This window comes from Apteryx rowi, unplaced genomic scaffold (assembly GCF_003343035.1).
Source record: "Apteryx rowi isolate R43461 unplaced genomic scaffold, aptRow1 scaffold_150, whole genome shotgun sequence".
NCBI classification, from domain to species: Eukaryota; Metazoa; Chordata; class Aves; order Apterygiformes; family Apterygidae; genus Apteryx; species Apteryx rowi.
In genome coordinates, this window is record NW_020447753.1 from 1815984 (window position 1) to 1839360 (window position 23377).

At 40.2% G+C, this 23377-nt stretch overlaps 1 protein-coding gene across 1 annotated transcript in view; it reads right to left on the reverse strand.

Annotated features, from left to right (window-relative positions):
* Window positions 1-23097, reverse strand: part of EPSTI1 (epithelial stromal interaction 1) — a gene marked incomplete at its 5' end in the record, with an annotated part of 36827 nt that extends 13730 nt beyond the window's left edge. Inside the window, 4 exons of the mRNA XM_026058969.1 lie at window positions 1787-1880; window positions 15680-15753; window positions 22307-22390; window positions 23024-23097. Of these exons, the coding sequence (XP_025914754.1) occupies window positions 1787-1880; window positions 15680-15753; window positions 22307-22390; window positions 23024-23097 (326 nt within the window). The remainder of the gene's footprint in view (window positions 1-1786; window positions 1881-15679; window positions 15754-22306; window positions 22391-23023) is intronic.
* Between the last annotated feature and the right edge of the window lie 280 nt (window positions 23098-23377).

A 23377-nucleotide genomic window follows, 5' to 3' on the forward strand; every position in this document is an offset into this window, starting at 1 on the left:
TGCCAGTTCTATCTGGGTGACAAATCATTGGTTATGTGCTTCATCCAAGGGTTAGATGCCCTTTCACAGAGCACAGAGGCTGTGAGTATGGCTACAGATTGTGCTTCATCCAAATTGGTTGGAAAGACATTTTGCTAACTGCATTGCTGCAAGTGATAAACTGAATCACTAAGGTATACAAATGTTGTCACGCAATAGGCACACATAATGTTAGCTGGTATTAATAAAGAACATTACAGATAAACTATGTATTTTATCTGCTTGGATACTGGTTAAGCCAAAGATGAACTATGGTGTGTGATTTGGCATAATTTATTAAGAAAACCCTCAAAAACTGTAATAAGAATGGCACAATTAAGTGGATGAAGTGATGGCAATGACTAAAAGCAGGACTTGCATGACTAAAAGAATCCAGTGTTCTTTTAGGTATCCACCCACTTCTGCACAGATATGCAGACACAGCACTAAAATCCTGAAATCTGAGTCAGTCCTGGGGACATGTGCTCACTTATCTTCTCAATTCAATGCTCAATGTCCTAAGAAAGGCTGAGGAGCAGGGTCTGCTACAAACAAAGGACCAGCTCCCCACTGATCAGAGTGCAGGGTGCTTCAGAGGGAGGCAGAAGTAATTTCAAGACATTTTTTCTCCCTTCCCATAGTATTGCATATTGCTAGTGTCCTCAGGACTACAAAAGACAGCCTGAAAGCTGCTCTCTTACTTCAGTGGGCCAGTGTTGCTGGGCAAAATTTGGTTGCCTCAAGCTGTAAATCTGTCTACATTACACTAAGATTTCTTTATCTTTTTCAAAGATACAATATGACCTGAAGAATCGAAAGGGGAAAGGAATCTACTTTCAGTATTACCTCCTTTCATACAGCTGAGACACAGGAAGAGATACTACAGCAAGACAGAGCCCTCATATATTGTTGTGATAATTTCTATAAATGGGAAAAAATCTGGCACATTTCCATGGCTCCCGAGAAATATGCAGGAGAATCTTTTACTCCCTTTCTCAACAGTTGATCTTCAAGGCTCCATACAACAGAGGGCTGCCCAGGTTAGATATTTCCAAGTTTCTGCTGATCCAGGACTATTGTCTGTAACAATAATTTCTGTCCACATAGCTGYCTGCTGCAGGTTTCCCCCCACTTGGAAGCCCCCCCAAAGGAGAAAATTTCTATCTCAGGGTTAATATGCCTCACTGCAAGTTTTTCCATCAGTGGGAAAGCTTGGTTTAGACACAAAGAGACTAACCATATATGAAAAAGCCTTTTTGAAACAATTAGAATAATTAGAATTTAAGCAATACTTTACATCTTTCCTAATTACATTGATACTTACTAGGCTCATTCAAACAGGGACAAAGTCCCCATGCAGCCTATGGAATCACTTTTATGACACACTGAAAAATAAGCTTCTCTTCTGACTAGATTTTCAATGCAGTACAACATCCACTGACATGAGCCAGCTGAGATTTCATAAAAGCGTGCCACCAGCTGATGGGTACAGACACGTTTAAGATTCTGATCTGAACTTAGAATATAAATCTGCCTCTTAGTTATGAGAGAGAGATCAGCGAGTAATAAAGGCTGTCCCCTACTATGTAGGATACTCTGCCAGTGTATCACAGATGATGTACGCAATCTCATTCACGCGAAAAGACTCCTTGGTACTCACTGAATTATGTCTGGGCAATTAAGCTCAATTAGAATACTCTAATATTACACTATTGACAGTACCTGGAAAATTAACAGAAAATATTTCACATTCCATGGTTTTACTTACCCATGCTGTAGATTCTGGGCCACGATTCACAATCTGACAGGAATCACTCTTTGGCAAACCCAAGTCTGATCTGTTCAATAATTCATTGGTTTTGCTACAAAGAAATCCAATCCAAATAGAATTGTTAGTGCTTTCATAAAAAAAAAAAAATACAGCTTTTCATTCCATCCTTGGAATCTAGCCTAGACATTTTATCATGCATCTACTGAAAAACATCACAGGTGGAACAAAAAGTTAAGGAGACAGACAGAATGAAATGGGACAGCTGAAACAGAAGCTACATCGTGGATAAGGCATTTGTTGGGAGGATTTTTAGGTAAACAATTATTGTCATTTCCATGTGTGGGGTCTGTAGTGGCTATGCTTTCTTTCCTCATTGTCAAGCTCCTAAAACAGATTCACACACCACTGGACTTCATCAGAATGCAATACTTCAATGAATTTTTGCAAATCTTTCTATCAGATCCATAAATCTCAGATAAGTAATTTAAAAGATTGTTTTAAAGCATTTTCCTTCATGGTTAATATAATACATGCTTACAATGGATTACTTAAGTAACAAAACTTTGAAGCATTTTGTAGCATTGAGAAAAATTCTCTTGTCTTTAGTTGAAATGGAATTGCACAACATTGTCATTTCTTATTCAGGCAAGGACAACTTTATTTTTCTAATCATATCCCTTATAAACCAGATTTTCAAAGTGGCATCAGTTCATTCACAGTTCCAAGCAAGTACAGTTAAACAAAGTCATAAGAGTAACACTTAAACAAATGCTAAAAACAAGAGTTTTGGTGCAGTGATCATGAATCTGAGTTTCCTAACCTGCAGACCCAGGCATATCTATYCAACTCTTTGCTCATTCAATGGAACCGAGTTGGAGAAAAGAGGCAATTTTATTTCTGTACACAGATTTGGATACAGTAGTTCACTGCCAGTTTAAAGAAAGCATGAAAGTACTGAAGTGAGAGCACAAAGAGTGCTTCAAAAGGGATTCAACACAAAAAGATTTACTTTGCTTACAGAGCAACCAGTGAGCTCTATGGGGAGAAGAGGCCAATACTAAAGGCATCTTAACCTTGGGGAAAAACCCTAGGCTGCCAAATGATGATGATGACTAACTGCTGAAACAGACTATAAAGCATGGTTTTGTCTTTCACTCCATGTCCTCAAATCGAGAGTAGATGCATTTTTGGAAAACGTCCTGCTGGTCAGTGGGTGTATTGGGGGGGGGGGGGGTGAAAAAAAAAGAACACAAGTTCTTCAGTGTTACTGTACAGAACACAAAAATACATTACTGCTTTAAAGTGTAGATCACTGACTATGCTCAGGCTGTGCAAAGTCAAGCTTTTAGAGTCTTAATATTCCCAGTTCATTCCTCCTTTTCTTCATTACAGGGGGAATTAATATAGATCTCAGTTAACACACAATACAGAAAGAACCAAATGAAACATAAGATACCCTGCTATACAGAGTGCCAGGTTAAATGAACTAATGGTCTCTTCTTAGCCCAGCTTTAAGAATACAGAATTTCTCCATGAAAAAAAATCAGTGGATGAGTGGTGATATTAAACAGAGTAATTTCAGAAACTTTAAGATTTAACATTTTAACATTTAAGATTTCATATTTCTTCAGCTATGCCAAAAAGAACAATTTATTTCTACACCAGAAAGACTAAATATTTTTACAGAAATCTTGGAATATATTTGAGAAGTCCGTTGCTCTACAAAGAAGTATTTTGCACCCTCAGCAAGTTCTCAGATAAAAAACTGGGAGGAGGGGGTGATACACCAGGTGGTTGCACTGCCATTCCAAGGGACCTCAACAGGCTGGAGAAGTGGGCTGAGAGGAACCTCATGAAGTTCAAAAAAGGGAAATGCCAAGTCCTGCACTTGGAGAAGAATAAACTCATGCAGGGGGCTGACCAGCTGGAGAGCAGCTTTGCAGAGAAGGTCTGGGGGTCCTGGCAGACAACAAGTTAAACATGAGCCAGCAACGTGCCCTGTGGCAAAGGCGGCCAATGGCATCCTGGGCTGCACTGGGAAGAGCATTGCCAGCAGGTTGAGGGAGGTGATCCTTCCTCTCTTCTCAGCACTGGTGAGGACACTCCTGGAGTGTTGGGTCCAGTGCTGAGCTCCCCAGTATGAGAGAGACATGGATTTACTGGAGCAAGTCCAGTAAAAGGCCACAAAGATGATTAGGGGACTGGAGCATCTCTCTTATGAGGAAAGGCTGAGAGAGCTGGGCCTGTTCAGCCTGGAGAGAGAAGACTGAGGGGGGATCTTATCAATGTGTACAAATATCTGATGGGAGGGTGTAACGAGGGTGGGGCCAGACTCTTTTCAGTGGTGAACAGTGACAGGATGCGAGGCAATGGGCACAAACTGAAACACAGACAATTCCATCTGAACATAAGAAAACACTTCTTCACTGTGARGGCGATTGAACATTGAAACAGATTGCCCAAAGGGATTGTGGAGTCTCCATCCTTGGAGATATTCAAAACTTGACTGGACATGATCCTGAGTAACCTGTTTTAGATGACCCTACCTGAGCCAGGGGGGTGGACCAGATGATCTCTAGAAGTCCCTCCAACCCCAACTATTCTGTGATTCTGTGATTTGGCAACTTGGGGTACAGCTGAATGTCCTAATACCATATGGATGACGAAAGCATGACGTGGGAAATGTGGAAATTCTCATTACTGGCACAAGAAGGGGGTGGAGGGTTAAGACATTGCTTCCCCAGATCAGCTCACTGATATGTGAAAAAGCTAACTCAGTTTCAGTACTAGAAGCTATGATTGCAAGAGTGGAAACAAATCAAGTTTCTCAGCAAGACTGTGTGCTACCTTTGAACATACTTAGACATCCTACTACACCACACCAAATAATATTTTTACAGTGTTCCTTTTGCAAGAAAGGGGTTCAGATTTCTGAATCTGACTGAGGACGGACACTGTCAAGTCAGTCATACATGTTAATACATTGCGTATCATCTCTATGGAAACCCAGCAATGCACCTTCAGTTGCCAGACTATCAAAATGTTGTCTGGATGGTACTTTTCATAATATTTATCCTAAAGTCATAACAATGCACAGCATAATGTAAGTTACGTTGCTTGGAAAGAGGGAAGTCAGAGAGATGACAGTTCAGTTAACATCTTAGAGAGGCAAGCATCATCTCCAGAAGGAAATAAGCATATCAAAGTGTTTCATAGGTGTTCCACATGCAGACAGTTGGTGCAATGTCTCACTCACACAAAATTTCAAGGACTAATCAGAGAAGCCAATAAAATGCGTTCCCCTAAAATAACTGGTATTAAGGAAAGAAGCTCCAGCTTCAGAGAGAAGCTTCAGCAAGAGCTGAAGAACCAAAATTAATTTGCATACATCAGCAAACTGATATCCTTCACAAATAGTTAGACAGAAGAGACCCAAAATTTAGACAAACCAAGATGATGGCACCCTCCTCTTGATGAGTAAGGTGCTAACCTGAGCTCTTACCAGCATGGGGAAGCCTCAGGCTCCCCTCGAAACATCAGGCTGAAGAGAAGAAAATAGTTGAGAAGTATAGTTTGTATAGTATAGTAACTGGAATGTTCTTATGAGGGTATTTTGTGTTTCTCTGTAACGCTGTTTCCCATTACACAGTTGGGAACAATACCTTTCACTTTGCTAATAACAATGCCTGGTATGGTTAATAGCACTAGGCAATACTCTTAACACAGGAACTCAGCCATCTATCTATATTGTCAGAACAGTCGCTGGCATAGTTTTGACCTGTTCCAAATAGCACTTTAACACATGCACAGATAACTCCTGGATGCTGTCCAGTAATTATTAACTGTGAATAACTCCCATTTTGGATGCACCTGCCCCATTTTAGGGAGTAAAACAGTTTGCTAGCAATGGAGGCAGGCAGTTTCAGTCCTGCTGACCTCAAACGTAACAAAGTCACTAACACTCTTTAATTTATGAGTATAGATGCAGCAATTGTGGACCAAAGTACAGGGGTGAATTTGGGGCTGAAGTTGCTAAGAGCTTTCATGGGAAAATATTGAGACTGTTGCCAGCACCACTGAGTAACATGATAAGCGGGGACAGTGCCTGACTACAGAAATCGGTCCATGTTGCAGATACACACAGAGGCTTTCTGTGGGTTCTTAGATATATGGCTCTTTGTTTTGCATCTGTTCTCCAAGCAGAGTCCTCTCTTGCATTTCTTAAAAACTTTTACTTAAAAACATATATACTTGAAGTCCAATGAGTATGTGTAAAATGCAGAAACATGAATGTCTGCTATGTGTTCCACTGAGAATGATGTAACTTGGGGATTTACAGTTGGCGCCCTGCTACACTTGGCACTCACAAGCTACCTCTAGATGAGGGAGTGTACAAGCATTTCATATTTTGGGGTACAAAATGCATGTCTTGCTTGTGTCAGCCAAGGTTTCTATGACCTAGATTGGGTTTAACAGGGTCCTATAACAGGGTCTAACAGGGTCCCCAGCCTTGAAAACTGAGAGGCAGAAAGAGCCACTGCTGACTCCAGCAGGTAATTGTTGAAGATCTGAAGACCTACACTGACCTTACTGCAGACTTAAGGTCTAAAGTCCTATGCAGAATAAGAGCTTTGACTACTTATATCACTTGGGTCTTAACACTCATCTAATTTACTATCAGAAAGCATATGTCTACAAGGTGAAGAGAAGACCCAGTCCTGAAAAGGATTCAACCCTAAGGACATGAATACAGGATGTGGACCCATTCCCCAGAATCTTCCTCCACCCAAGATTTGTTCTATGAAGCTTGCTAAGCTTTTTATTTGATATAGTCCTTACTTCTCCTCCGAATGAAGATGTAAAGAAAAGATTTTTTTTCTGCATATAAATAAAGTTCTTGAGTTTTTTGAATCTGTTTTTACAGACTAACATTAAAAATGCATATATTAAAAAGGCTGCTTGTAATCTTCATTACTGCTTCCCAAGGAAACTAGGGGCAGTTAATTCTTTTGCTTTAATTGATGAATATTGAAATGCCAGGGTACAGAAAAATATACTGGCTTTAATGCCAGTACTTTAAAAAAGCATATCACTTTTGAATATATCATAAATCTATTTATTTCTCTTGATAATATTTAAAAATATAATGGCCACTCTTATTACTACTGAAAACAAGACAGCTTCTAAACTCTGTTTTCTCAAGCTACAGAATCTCCAGCATTACAATGCTGCTCTAACAAAATGTCCACAAGTAAGCTAAGAGATATCCAAACAAAGCAATACAAAACAAACAAGTCCAGTCCAGGTGAATCATCATAGCCATTTCAGACAGCAGAGAACATGATTGACTAAGCAGACAAAAGTACCATCCAGTGATGAATGACAGGAGACACATCAGCTTCCAAATTCATAGCCAGTGAGCTATGCTAAAGTSATAATCCACCATTTCCTTCAAATTCATCTGAAATAGTAAAATCCATGCATGCATAGTGTCAATTTCATAGATCTGCACAGAAGTTTCATGATGGCTTTTAAAAAACTAAGAGGACTCCCCTTCTCAAAAATAAAAAATCTGAATTTCATTTCAGACATCTTTTCTGTGTGCAGTTCTGGGCTCCCCAGTACAAGAGGGATGTGGCACTACTGGAGCGAGTCCAGCAGAGGGCTACGAAGATGATTAGGGGACTGGAGCATCTCTCTTATGAGGAAAGGCTGAGAGAGCTGGGCCTGTTTAGCCTGGAGAAGAGAAGACTGAGGGGGGATCTTATCAATGTGTACAAGTATCTGAAGGGAGGGTGTCGAGAGGATGGGGCCAGACTCTTTTCAGTGGTGAACAGTGACAGGACGCGAGGCAACGGGCACAAACTGAAACACAGGAAGTTCTGTCCAAATATGAGGAAATACTTTTTCACTTTGAGGGTGACAGAGCACCGGAACAGGTTTCCCAGAGAGGTTGTGGAGTCTCCTTCTCTGGAGATATTCAAAACGCGCCTGGATGCAATCCTGTGCAATATGCTCTAGGTGACCCTGCTTGAGCAGAGAGGTTGGACTAGATGATCTCCAGAGGTCCCTTCCAACCTCAGCGATTCTGTGATTCTGTGATTCACAGCACTAACAAGCATTTGTACACGTCTCCCCACCTCAACATATTTAATTGGCCAAGCATAACACTTTTCTCTACTTTTGCAGAAATTGAGATGCATTGTTTAACACCACCATAGGCTACCAGCAAGAAAAGCTGCCCTTCATTTCAGTAATGTCCACAGAAGCTGTGTTCTTACCACAGCCCTAAAATTAGGCTGGATTAGCCCAGGCCCAACAGTCAGTAGACTTAACGGAAGTGAACTTTGTGTTTTATTCCCTGTTCTTGTTCCCTCCTCATCCAGAGCTCTACCTTGTGCGTTGCCACATGCAATCTGGTCAGTCTCTTGCTTGACTGACAAGCCAGGTTGGCTGGTACTAAGGCTCTTCCTCCTCTRTCACACAACTTAACACACTAAAATTAAATGTTAAAATAGAATAAAATTTCAGAAGTCTACACAAAGGTAGATGGGATGAGTATTAATTTATGCAGATTTTATGCAGATTCTATGCTGGGAGATGGAGAAAGACTCCAGATGGAGATTTCACATGTGAAAATCATTTGCTGAAATGAGAATGAAATTGGAGGGCAATACCCAGATTTACCAAAAAAATCCACCAGAGGCACCTATTTTAAAGTTAACTCATTAAGAAAGTTGGAAGTAGTCTCAGTGGAGAGACCCAAAGGCTTTTTGATTGTGTACAGTCCATACATGATTCCTCCCACATCTACTCCTTTGTCGCTGTGATAAACCTCTGTAAAAGAAGTTTAAAAGGTTACAAGGGTTACATGTTTCCTATGGCTGGGCCATGACAAGGGGCAAAGTAGTAAAACCACTGCCATCTCTTGGCAACAGATATGCCCTCTGCTCCTACACAGATGCTGACTTTTTTTCCTCTACTTCAAGTCTAACGGATACCTGCAGGACAGGTCCACTTTTGTATAAAAAGAAAATCTGAAAGTGAGTCATGTGCAAAGTTGTCAGCATGAACTAATGCACATTTTTTCCCGGGGGGATTCATCTTTTCCTGGAAGCTATTAGGTGAAAGAGCCTAATACTTAACCCATTAGATTCCTGCATGATTTGACAACTCCCTCACAAAAGCCTTTACTGGGAAGAAAGGCACTGCTTTGGGTATTTAGCTCACTTACCTTCTAGCTCAACTCCTTTTGGTAGCCACATACCAAGCTAAAACACAGTATCCACAGACTTCACTGGGAGCCATGCACAGGCATGCAAAGGAAGACTTGGACAAATCTAATATTAATGATTAAAACTGTGCTGCCTTTGGCTGGTAGAACATTCGTGTCTGCAAGTCCTTGAGCATGAGTTCTTATTCTTGTGGAGAAGAACAAAATATATGGAACTTCTTTTTAGGTATAAGGCTTGAAGAAAGTATAAAAATAGGTTAAAAGAACACAGCAACTTTCTCAGCAGACTTATTTTCTTCACTTCCCACCCACACCAAAACTAATTTTTCCTGTCAACCCACTTGCTCTTTTTGTTTTCCTGACTGGATGAAATAATACTGCTAGGCTATTCTTTCCTCCCACCAACTCATCCAATATTCTAGGAAGTTATTTTAGGCATCAAGTTTCATTTATTATCTGAAGTAATAAGCATAAATCCAGTTTTAAGGAAAATGCAGTTTTGTATAAGTCTATTGCATAGATCTTCCATTCTGTGTGCTCCATCTGCATGTGCAATCTGCTTCTATATTTTCAGCCAGCTTGCATGGGCAGATTAATGTGTACAATTAGAAAGCAACCTCACAGGCGTTCAATAAACTGCCTTCATTATTACACTCAAGAGAGTCCCTTTGGATGTCTATAAAAGCCTAGTTTTCYGCCTGTTAGCTAAATAATTGACAACGCTTAAAATAATCAGGAGCAAACGAACAAAATGAAGACCATTGTGGTGAAAGAAAGCAAACAAAAGATTCTCAAGGCTGCAAACCTTTTTTTTGTGGTTCCTGCAAGCCCTCTTTCACTCTCTTTGGCAACCTATATTAAAAGTCTAGTCAGGTTTACATTTGCACTTCTGTGGGGAAAATTTGCTACCAGCCTGCTGTTTGAACCACACATCATAGAGGACTGAAAACTGGCAAGGACACTAGAATTTATCCTGTAAAAATAGATAAATAAATAAAAATTCTGTTTTGATTCTGGTTTTATTTTCTTGCATTTTATGACTTTTGAGAAGATTGCTTTGGCAGGCAAGCGTACATCAGCTTGGTTGGGTGAAACTCTGCATTGTATTTGGAATATTCACTTAGTGGCACTCTAGCAAATTCTATGTTTCAAGTTCCAAATTCCGAGCAGGATATATTGAGTGCACACATGGACCAGAGTGCAACAGTGCCAGAAATTTTTACAGGAGTGCAGCCTTCACAAAGACATGAATATGTAACAAAGGGAGAAATTAAGAGATAAAACAAATATTATGTAATATCTCTCCTCTCACCAAAAACCCCAACCCTATGTGCTAGACTACTTTTCCTGTTATACAAGCAGGTGGGCCTATTATATAAGCAGGTAGATAGCTATTAGAAACAAAGTGGGCTACATCCAACACTATAGTTCCTGGGCAGTCAAATCCAAATTAAATAAAAGCACCTTATCAGAGAGCTGGGCTAAAACCTTGTAATGAGCTATCTGACAGTTCAGACTCAGATTCATGCAGCCTGCACAGCAAGTCACAGAGAAAGGCAATTTACGATGTGGCCATTCYTCATTACAGTTTGAATGATAATTTCCATGTCCTAAATAAAGAGGGACTTCCAGGAGGGTCTTGGGCAAGTCACTTAATCTCTTCTTCATTCCTGCTCAGAAAGATGGATGCTTAGTCTTTTCCTTAGAAGAATTAGCAATTACAAATTTAGGACCACAAAAGCATTCAGTATCTTTTAACCCAGTCTGACAGAAATACAGTCTCTAGTGCAGGGTATTAACAAATGTAAAATGCATCCAAGACACCATTACTCAGAAGAAAGGACTCCGTTTCACATACAAGCAGTTTCCAGTAGACAACTGTGCATGTATGCCTCATCTTCCTGATTCAATGTCTGTACAGTCAGGACCACAGAAACGCTGCCACCAACAAATCCCCCAAGTGCTTCTCCTCTATTAGTACAAACCATAGCAATCCTGCAGTGTAGCAATTCCTCCAGCCCAAAGTCTGCTTCTGTGGGCTGTTTAGGCTTTTTATACAGGGCTACCTTAGGACATACCTTGTGGGTTTTGCCCATCTTAGTCACCTAATAGAGCCCAAGTCCACCTGAGTCAGCAGAGCTGCTGACCCCAAGAAAGGGACTTGGAGTCTTTTCCACAACTCTGCATGTGAGTCGAGACCTCATTTCCACAGGACATCAAGAGTTTAAGCAACTCTCATAGTAGATATAGTCCACTTTTAAGAGACATTTGTACATAAAGAAGCTAACAAGCTCTCAAGAGTTAGGAAATAACTGTATTCCCCAGACAGTAGACAAGGTTGCAGTCAATTTTTCCTTCTGTCATTTGTTCACTTAATATTACACCCTTCAAAAGGGGATTTCTGTGAGAAGTTCCTTTTTTAACAGCGATACGATTTTAGTCAGAATCGAGAAACTTCTGTGCACTGCTGTGCTTTATTAGCACAGTATGTTAATGACCCAAGAGTTTTAGATGCTTTTCCATATCAGAGAGAAGAGAAATTTCATACAAGAGAAGGCTCTGATTGGGCTCTACCCTATGCAGGAAGATACGGCTGAAGGAGGTGATCAATTTTAAAAGGTTTCCCAGCTAATGAGACCACTGGTAAGCACTGATCTCTTAAAGAAAATAGTGATGTTGCAGCTAGGGATACTTAGAGAGGACAGACTGACAAGGAGGCTTATCTTTTAAGATAGTCCCACAGGCGACAATTTTGCAGAGGTCATTGCTCTGTACGCAGCACATGTCCTTCCCTTCCCCCTCTCCCAGGAAGCAGGGAAGGAGAGCAAAATACCCTAGTAGAGAGAGGGATTAAAGTGGCACAACCTCCTGTTTATTACTTTCACCTCTAGACATGGACTCTGCAATGACAGAAGTAACAAGTCACTTATTTTTACACAGTATGCATACAGTACTGTGTTAAATACAAAGCACTTCTCAGTGAACATGTCTCTAATAACAAGTAGTACATCGTCAGAGTTACTTTACAAGAGCTGAGATGTCATACAGCAGCTTCCCATTACTGCTGGATGTTGTGTTCCACCTCAACAACATCCAAAGGTAAATTCATTACTGCCCAAGACTCCTATTCCTCAGTCCACTGGAAGATTTCTTCAGAGCAGAGAAGGCACTAGTGTTGCACTGTACAGTATGAGAGGTTTTTGGTTGACCAGATTTGTATTCACTGTATATAGGTTTTCAACTCTCTCCAGGTACAATATCCACTAGATCCTCCTGGTATGTTCAGTACACAGAGTACGTAAGTCTTTGGACAGTTATATGCAATCTCCACTGTAACAGAGCTTGACAGTCCAAAACTTCATCTTTAACTTCGGTCCATTTGGTTTCCTAAGATGACCTCAACTGAACAAGGGTCTCCTAAATCAGGGGACATAATAAGCAGCCAACCAGTCTCCTTCTCAGTGCCAAGCCAGCCCGAGCTCTTGCACCACCTGGGGCTGACTGACTGTGCTCACCTGGGGGTGTTTTAGAGGGTTTGGGCCTCCTTTTGACAGGACCAAGCCTACTTTTAACAGGAAAAAAATGCCAAATGGCCCAATTCACTTCACTCTAAGCAAAGACAGACAAGGAAGGTGGGAGAAAGGAGGAGCTATGCCTCCATTCATAACTGAATAAGCTGTTAAAACAAAAGTCAGATTAAATGGAAAGAGGAGAACCTTGAGAATCCTCTCAGGAAAAAGCAAGTCACATAACTGAGGACACTATACCGAATATTTGATGAGGCTGTTGTCAGGTTAAGCTCAGAGAGCATGAGTCACAGAATCACTGGAGCTGGAAGGGACCTCTGGAGATCATTTAGTCCACCCCACTGCCCAAGCAGGGTCAGCTAGAATAGGTTGCCCAGGACTGTGACTAGTCAAATTTTGAGTATTTCCAAGGATGGAGATTCCACAACTTCTCTAGGCAACCTGTTCCAATGTTCAGCCACCCACATAGTAAAAAAGTTTTTTTTAATCTTCAGACAGAATTTTCTGTGTTTCAATCTGTGTCCATTACCAATTGAAATGAAGATGTCTAGTCTATCAGAAATAGAGATTTAAAGCTATACAGAGTCCTCAGAAGTCCTGAAGAATCAAGGAAGGTGGTGGTGGGGATGTGAATCCACACTGAGTGAGACAAACATAGGACAAAATACCAATATCCATGAGACAGACTTTGGCAACGTTTAAGGAAAGACCTAAAGCCAAACAGGAAAAAGAAAAATAGAAGAGGGGAAAAAAAGGCTGGAGGGCAGAGTCTGAAATGAGTGAGAAAGCACCAAAATGTCTATACATTAGAAAAAGAGTCTGGGCGGAAGATGAAGGAACAGGAACTACTAGCATAGGATACAGCTCTTTTAAGAGTCAGAGAAGGATAGAGCAATCAATCATGCTGGGAACACAGGTGAGCTATTTCAGGAGTTAGAGATAGAAAAGGGAAAGGTGACTGAACAGCATTGTGTGTTAATTATGTGATATAATTGGTTTGGATTAGTTAAAAAATAAATACTTCAGGGTAGAGTGAATTGGCAAGGCAGGAACTTCACTGCCAATGGAATCAATTATTTCAGGAGTTAATCCATATCTAAATCTGGCAATAAAGAGGTATTCTTGGGAAATAGGTCTTCACAGCAGGCTAAATTCCCACATCTAAATTTTAGAACTGTGCTAAATATAGGAAGCCCTCATTATTTTCATATGGGTTAGATTTCTTTACCAGTCACTAAAATAAATGGGTGGAGATGTAATTTAGATCCTGTTTTGATAATTAATCTTGGATTAAATGATCACATATTCATTCATTTAGATAAAGAAAGCACAAAGTCAGTCTGCAACTCACAGTTTTCATTTCAGAGTGTATATTTTGAGAATTTAAAATAAATCCAGTGGACAAAAGAGCTCACAGAATGAACTATAGATTGCATTACTTCAAGTCAAAAAGTGGAACCCCCCCCCCCCCACCTCCCGGCTGCCAAAAATAATAATTAAAAAGGAGAAGGGGAAAAACACTAGTGCACACCACACTCTTTGGGAAGCATTTCAAATTTCAAACATTAGTTGCTAATGTTTTTACCTGATTTACACACTAGTTAGCAAGGAATGAAAGACTCATATTGATAAAACAGCAGTTTCTCAGACATCAAGAAATTAAGTAGAAATGCCAGAAGGCTGGAAAGTGTAGCTCAGCTAAAGCAGCAAAAGGTTCTTCAGGCATACAAATGCATAGAGGAGAGGAAAAAGAAGTAGGACAGCTGTATACAGAAAAGGTGGCTGAAAACAGCTATTAGGTAGGGTCCTGAAGTGAACAGTTAGTCACTGGAAGAAGGTGAGTGTACTGAAAAAGGTAGCCAATAGTCATCCTCTCTTATTTTCCCCTCAGTGGCTCTCACAGAAGGAAAGAGGCAGCTTCTCTTTAAAAAGGGAAGGAAGAAAGTCCCATGACAGCAATTTTGGTCAGTTCCCATGCCCACCTCAAAATTATTTTATTTATTTTTTCAAAATTATTTTATTTATTTTTAAATGGTACAGGAGAGGAAAAGAGAGCAGCACTTTCTCTGAAAACCAGTTATTATTAAAGTGAAAATTACTGTGCGGACAGTTACTCTGTCCAGTAGAGCCTGGATTCTTCTCACTTACTTTAGAAGAGACCGTTGACCAGTCTCTGTCTATGGTCAATAGAGGTGAACTTCTAGAGGATGATTCATGTTCTCTGTACTAAACTTTTATTTTAAGATGGGCAAAATTACTCCCTACAGGGGACTCTCTATACTCACAGAAAAGACAGACTTGTTTTGGACTCAGTGCCTAATGCTAAGCAAGTTGAATCCCTCCTGACACACAAGGTCTTGCTTCTGATTATCTGATGGAGGAGTTAAAGAAGAGAAAAGAAAAAGTCTCCTGGCTGTTACAGTTAGGTGGGGATGGGGGACGGTGAAGAGAAAAATATTTAGAGACAGCTAAATATTTATTTTCATTTTCAAACGTAGAAACACAGAGGTGAAACCTGCGAGTTATATGTAGACAAGATAGTTCTAGAATAGTAGCTGTGGTTTTAAACTATGTTGTTGCAACATGGCAACACATGGCTATTTTTTCCCATTTAGCAGTGTACCCACCACCATAAGTACCTCTGTATCCTGTTGCAAGACTTCCATTTTTCAAGAAATAAAATCCAAGCACTACCTCTATAAAAGAGAGCACTCTAGATACATTCTTTCCTCTTGTAGTTCTTTCACATTCTTTTTCTATAAAAATATTGTGACCTTTCAAAAGAAGTTAGTTTTTGAAACCAAAAATAGGGAGTTGGCTCCTTCCTTCCTACCTAACCACACACACCCAGCTTCTCAAACATGAGGAATTCCCCCAAAAGTTAAATATGTAAGAGGAAAACATTATTTGAGGAGGGAAAAACAGGTTACCCTAGCCAGTAAAGCCTAATGGTTTGACAGATAATTCAGAATTACAGTTCAGTAGTTTGGAGCCAATGGACCAGATGCCCCTGCTGGAAGAATCTCCAAAGGCATCAGCTTTTGTACAGACATACAGATATAGATGGTAACTACAAGTTTCACATAACAAGCAAGCAAAGACAAGTAGTCAGATTCAAATTTTACTTACTAATATTGATCTTCAAAGTACATCTCTCTTCTCCGCATTTCTTCTTGCCTTTTCTTAGCTTCAAGCCTCTCTGCCTACAGCATTAAAAACAGCAAAACATTCTTGAGATTTCTGATAAGCAAGAAACATTATTTCAGTATTCTGGTTTTCAAAATAATAATAGTAGTAGTTGGGTACACAAGTGACTCAATCCCAAATTAAAAAGTATTTAAACATGAGCAGGAGTCGGATAATTTAGTAAGCTTGTCAAGAGACCAATCTGAAATACAAAAACCCACTGCTTTCCTGGCAGACACATGTACCCTCACAGAGGGCCTCATGAGGCTTCACGGTTCTCAAGCTGTAACATTAAGGCCATCTCTAGGATTAATTGATGCAGCTTAATGGGACCGGTACATGAGTGATGATATGGGCTACTCCGAGTTGTGGAAGCATTTGCAATTAGATTAGCTGTCGGTCAACGATGTTTCAGTGGCTCTCAGCTGTGCTGCACGAGTAGCAGTGACATGAGCGTTCACAGCTCTGCGCGTAGACCTGTGGCTTTCAGAAGCTTTAGGTCCTGACCAGTGCAAAGATGATGAAGATGAGGGATATATCTCCACTTATCAAATGCTATTCTACCTCAGATACCATGCCTAGTGCAAGAGTCAGCCAAAGTTCTGACACACAAAACTCCTATGGATATCTGGATAACACAGAAGTAATGAGGCCCTTTAACATAAAATTGAATGTAATACCCTTGTGCAAGGGTAGTTTAAGCACCTCCCCCCCTCCAAAAAACCAGACAAACAATAAAACCCAAACTTTCACATAGAATTAAAATGTTAAAGCAGAAACTAGAGAATTTGCTGCAGCAACAATATTCAGCTCAACTTTAGTTTTTAGTCAAAAGAAGGCCAGCCAATTCTTTTTCTTTTTCTCCAACACACAGGTTTTCAGTAGATCCAGTGGAAGAGCAGTCAAGAAGCAGTTCAGTGTGTTACAAGCACAGATCAGAAGTGCCAAACCTTGTTTTCAAGCCTGCTATATTTTGAGCAAAAGCTCGCACACCGCAGTGGGCAAGGGTAACAAGAGCTCCCATTCAAGGTTCAGAACGACTGATCAAACAGACACTGGCAACCAGCATGGTCACTCCTCTCATCCCCCACCCTCAAAATAATAATAATAATAATAATAAAAGCCTAATTTAAGGCAGCAACTTTTGGGTAACCCAGCAATCAAACATTAAACAAAAGCACCCTGGAAATTTCAGCAAACGTCTGGCAGAGAGGAGAAAGCAGCTGTAGGTGGGAATGGCCCATTGCAGAAGCCCCCACTCCTGCCAACCCGCTGACTCTCATACACCAGCATTCATTTGGTGACAGCCACAAATCAGAGGGACGACACACTGCATGGGTGGAGGGGTTGTGCAAGGCCAGGCAGAAAGAGGGGCGTGTGCACACCCATGTGTGTAGAAGTGTAAGGGGGAAAAGAGATGTTAAAAGCAGAGCTGTAAACCTCCCCTCTCCTCCTGCCACACACACATCATTTTCTTCCTGTGCTGCAGTCAGAAACATTTTAGAAAAATTATAATTCTACTGGCAGTAACTCAATTACTTTGCCTTCAGTGATTTCAGGGTGGATATTTTTTAATTGGATAAAGAATGAATGTCTGGAAGAGATTTGTAAAACAAGTTTAAATTCCTCCTCAGCATGTACTGGATTAAAAAAACAAGCAAACAAAAAACAACAACAAAAAAAACAACAACAGAAAAACCCTGTCAGGTGTCTGCAGATAGGAAAAAGATATTATGTTGTATAATAGTGATATAGATACTAAAAGGCAAATGACTTAGAGACTGTATTTTGGAAGAGGCAATGGAAAAAAAAATAAAGAGGAAGAAAGCTCTCTGAATAAGGTGCCCCATTGCCCAGTCAACTGGGATGTTGAGATATTTGTAAAGTGTATACACTATTGATGTAATAAAACAAACAAACAAAAAACAAAAACAAAAAAACCCCACACACCACATACTAAAGTGAGGCATACCAACCCTCTGCATGGGTAATTTTTTAGTGTTCAAGGGATATCTCGTCTGCTCCTAACTCCTCTACCCAGAGACAGATAATTCTTTTAGGCAAAGACTCCCACCTATCATCTGTGCCACTTAACAATTTACATTTCATCTTCTGTTTTCCCCAGGGTTTCAGAAACAAGTCTTCCAGCAGCAGGTGATACTCTGCAGATTTGAAAAGCATTCAGAAAGAACCTCAGGACTGGAGAGTTGAGATATTCAGACCCACTATTCACTTAACAAAGAAGGCAACATTTTTGGTACTAGCGAGGTAACAGCGCTAAACAGACTGCAGAGAAAACAGATAGATCCATATCCTATCAGACCTGGTCCTACTCTGGCTAATGAGGAAGAAAGGAAATCTGATATTATTGTCAAGGGCGATGTTGACATCCCTATGACAACAGGGACAGTTCCCAGGCTTTTCGTCACCGCTGCTCAACACTGACAGCTGACGCTTTCACCTCTGAAAGAGCATATGGCAAGGGGCCAAAGTTGAAATAAATTTTAAGTTAAAATCCAAAGCTCACCAGAGTTGCCATGGCCTTGCTCCTAGCTAGGACAGAACGGTGATGTTAAATTTGATCAATCTTATCCTTCAATACTACCCCCATCTCCCACTAGGTAAAAAAGAAGCCAATATCCTACGCCTGTTCTGCCACCAGAGTGGTGCTGGAAGAAAACTCCAGCATATTGAAGTTATTTTTAGGGGCTGGTATAACTGCTTTCTACTCTGAAAGTTTACCTTGGGACCCTGCTTAGGACACATGGATATGACAGGAAAAAGCAAATGGGATATTCTCTAACTAATGACAATCTATCAATAAACATTGCCAAAGCACTCCGCATTTGGCACAGTCTTCAAAAATAAAGCCAACAGTGGAACAGCTGTGATATTGAAGGTAAACATGTTGAAAAGCATTAGCAGAAGGTCTGTAAAGTGCCCGGTTTTAACAAATTCCCGAAAAAGGCCATTCATGTTGATTAACACAGTCAAATTAAAGAGCACATGATTTGATAAAGAATAAAATGAAATTACAGCTTATTCTAAATAGGACAGTTTCAGAAGTTGGCACAACTGTTACTATGTAATGAAAAAACAAAAGAAAATTTAGTTGCAGACTAGAATTAACTTGAGCCTTTTCACTTCAACTCTTTTGAATCTTTCTACATTTATGCAAATTTTAGAATACACACAAGAAATTCTAAATGCAGGATAATAGGAACAGAGATTGAATGACAGAAAACTGAAACATGCAATACACTGAAATTTGGCTTCTTAATCTTTAAGATTTCTGCATGTGTGCTATATGCAAAATAGCACAACTTCAGTGTCACATGCTTATTTTCTTGGAAAATTGACTGCCCTTTCATCCAAAAGACTCAAATTAAGTTATGGTTTAGCCTGGTAGAAATTTGTGATGTGAAAGGCTACACAGAAGATACCAAACTGCAGATGCTTGCTACAAATGAGGAAAGAACAATAATGCTACTTCCTATGTATTCCCACACTTTCTGCAAATCAGACACCCATCTCAGAACTAGGGTCAAATATAAAAAAAAGGAATTCATTGCTAGCATCAAAGTATCTCCAAAATTATTTCAGTGAGCATTCAGAAATCACCACCTTAGGAGGAAAGAAAAGCCAAATTTGTACAGCCCAGGTTACCCTGTGAGCAGCTTGGAGCAGTCACAGGACAAGTTGGCTGATGCAGAGCACATGTGATCTCAAATCCCACTCGCGGCTACCCACAGAGAACCAAGAGCATCGGTTCACGCAAGCTGGTTCTCTAGCAGATGGGATGGGGAAGATCTACCTTTCTTCTCTCTGGGAGCTGGAGAGAGACAGAGTAGATGCCAGGAGCATTGGTATTATAGCCCTTAACTTGATCTTTAGAGAATGACAGAGACAGACAGGTGTTTCCTACTGAAGGTAACGCAGACCATCCACATCTGGGTACTGCTTTAACAGACACCTATTTTTCTCTTGGTCACAAAGACAAAGGAAGAATGGATATTACTTTTCTCTGCAAAACAAGTATTAAAGCAATAACATAAGCAGAGCCTATGTTCCTAGGCAGCATTGGCTTGCAACACATCATCCTTACGATCATGGGAGACCTGAGCTGAGTATCAGCACGTGTTCTGGTTACCATGCACTCTTTTGTAGGGCTTTACAATTCTTGTTGGCTGGCAAAGCAGCTCTCCAGCTGTGAAAATTTCAGGGCTCCTGCTGACAAAGCCGCCTAGCCATTATCTCCTCTCAGACTGTCAGACAATTTGTTTTTATTGAACGAATAATAACCTTGAGCAAAAGAAGGTCTGTCCAGCAGGAAAGGAAGACTTGTGAATTTGCAGAAAGACATGCTCCTAGCTGAATCCCTGCATGTACTAATTTACCACTTAAAAACAGTTCTTCTCCTGGAGAAACCAGGGCCTGACATTGGCCCTACAGTAGCAGTCCTTTAGGATCCCTTCCCTTCCATCCCTACCTCTCAGGGACCAATCATCTGCAGCAATGTGAGATAGCCAGATCAACACCCTTTAGTGGCTTTCCAGCATGCTTTACTTAAAGTTGATTTTTAAGTGTGTTAACATCTTATTCCAAGAAGAAACCTTTACCAGCTCAGTTACTATTGTGGAAGACAACCCAAATAAACAAATCCAAGTTAAGGGATTCCCTTCATCCTCCCCTGTTTTGTTTGCTTGCTTGCATTACGGGTATAAGTTTGTTTATTCAAATTAAACTGTTTGGCAAAGATGTTTGCCATGAWATTGCATGCTTCTTTAGAAGAAACCAACAGAGTTTTACTATCTATACCAACTATAAACATTTTATAATCTGTGGGTGTGAAGGTAAAGAAATTAAAGGGCATGAAAACAGAACTGATACATCAATATATTTTCTAGGTGTAACTATAAATTATGACAGTCTTGCAACATTCTTCTCGTCCAACGCCCACAGGCAAACAACATACATTTAATAGGTGAATAAAATACAATGAATCCCCTTTCTATCACTGTTATCATCACTGCTTCTGGAGCTATACATGAGCTGGTAAGTGTTAATGACATTTCCACATGATACTATTTATGCCCCTGCAGGTTATTGTGTATGGGCTTATCCCCAAGGACCACCATTAAACGATAAAAGGCAGGGAACAGACTGACCTTTATCTAGGCATAATTAAGGCTATTTTTGTTTTTGCGTCTCATTGTATGCAATCCAGTACTGATAGTTTGTGAACTAACCCTCAGCCTTCAGGTTGCACACAGAGGATTATTTTTACTCTTGTGGAGACAAACCTTGAAAATCTCAAATCTCCCTTTCTCTCATAACTATTTTGCACATCACTATCATGCCCCACTCCTCCTTTTTTTCTTTTTCCTCCTTTTTTTCTTTTTAATTCCAGGTTACATTCTCAGCTGAGCACCAGTTAGTTTCTACCAAGGAGAGTGAAGGACCAAGGCAAAATGAACAAACTTTTCCCAAGGTTTATATAGCACGCATGACTAGAAGCAGCTTTGTGGAAATAATTGGAAGAGACAAACAAATGTGAAATAAAACTGAAGATCAGAAAGTGAGCTATTGTTGGTGTACATATATGCTCAACAAGAGAAGAAAAAGTGATCTTACACACTAGCCAATGATTAGCACTGTGACAGGTTTACCAACTTAAACACCAGAGGTGTACACTAAAGAGTAATGTCAGTCTCCGGGTACGGGGCTTGATTTGTGTGCTCAGAGGAGGCATTGACACTGCTCTCTCAGCACAGGATCTGCAGCGCAGATGGCCTTGAGCTGCTCCACTTTCAGGACCACGGCAAAGAGCAATGCTGCAGGCCACGCTAGCCCCAGCAGTACCGTCCCTAGACTCTCCAGGAGCCTGCCAACAGCCGTGAGCAGGCTTCCACAACACTGATACACATATCAAACAATACATTTCTGCCCACCTGAAAGAAGGAAAGGCTTTTCTGAAAGAAACCTTGATCTGCAAGCTACAGAGGAGCTGTGATGCTTGCCAGCCAGCACCCCAATCTGGGTAGTTGAAGGGGCACCAGAATTTCAGAGTGCATGAGGGCATACTGCAGACAATCATTATCTTTCCATGATTTGGATGCGTTTTCTACCACTACAGGCTGGCTTTTCTTGGATGCTTCCTACACATGTAGCAGGCAACTACAGATTTCTGTAAGTACTTCATGCTATTTGCCACAACTGGATAGTACAGAGAAAGTTTATGCCAGAATAAGCTACATAACCCATATCACTATTTACAACATTATTCCTTACCCTAGCGTTTTCCCTTTATTTCTGCTAACTCCTGAGGACATATGCAACCACAACACTGAAGTTCCCAAAGCACCAAAAGAATAGGCAAGCCTAGCAGAATACCAGGCCAGATTTCCTTTAGTGAACTAATAAGAAAGGGAGGACTGGATCCTCTAACTTTCTGGTGAAATCCAGGGATACCATTTCGTTTAACAAACCTGTTTCCTGTAGTTCAGTAAAATAAAGCATCACGACATATACTTTATTATATGGTTCCAACTCTACAGTAACCACATTTACCTTTTCTCTTTGAATTGCTTTCTTTTTCAGGATTTCAGCTTCTTCAGCTGCCTTTTTTGTTCTTACATATTCTTCTCTCTTGTACTATATGACATAAACATAAAAAAAAATTACATATGTATGTATAAAAGAACACATAAGATAAGGTACCTTGACTCCTGTACTGCACATTTTTCAAACCTAAAGCATGGTTGATGAAAGTTACCAGGGATTTTTCTTAAACTGAGACACTCCATTAAATAAAGCAGGCTGTGCACCAGCTACTCTGATATTGACTTTAAGAAGGCTGAGAAATCCGGGAGTGATAAATGGGCATCTACGCAAGGAATCACAAAGCTGATTGATAACTTGCAAGTGTTTATAAGAACAACATTTCTACATATAGAACTGGATGGTTGGTACATTGATCCATTAGTTGAAGTGTAGGCAGCATGCTGGAGGATACAGCGAAGTGTGTAAGTGATTTTACAACTGCACTGGTTGTCATTTTAGATGTGATGTGCAATATGGTTTGCTACGTATTTATAGCTAGTTTTCTCATTTTCTTTGATGCAGAACATTTGTTTCTAGTTTTCTGCTGCTTCCTTCAGTTTTCATGACTTTCTTTTGTCAAGCAGCTGGGAGTTCATTTTACAGCCATATGAAACAGTGACACTTCCTGAAAAGCCTTTTTTGAGCTAGTTTTTAAAATAAACAAATAAATTTATTCTTCCTGACCTTTTGCTGGTATTTAGATTGCATGAGTATCATCTGTTGTTTTTGCCTTGCTTGAGCCTCTGATTCCTTTCCACCTAAGAAAAAAAAAAAGAGAAAGTATAAAGTGCATTTTACATGAGCATTTTAAGTTCAAATGCCAGTCGTTTCAGAACACAGCACTATAACAGACTGGATGTATATACAACTTGCATATACAGCAAGTTTTTCATAATTATAGTAGCTGTCTGACTTTAAAGAAAACATACAGGAGAGCTTTTCAATCATTTTATCCATCCTCCAGAAGCACTGACTTGTCATTTACAGAGTATCCATTGTATCATCCACTCTGCCAGTAAATATGTCCTATTGTGGGTG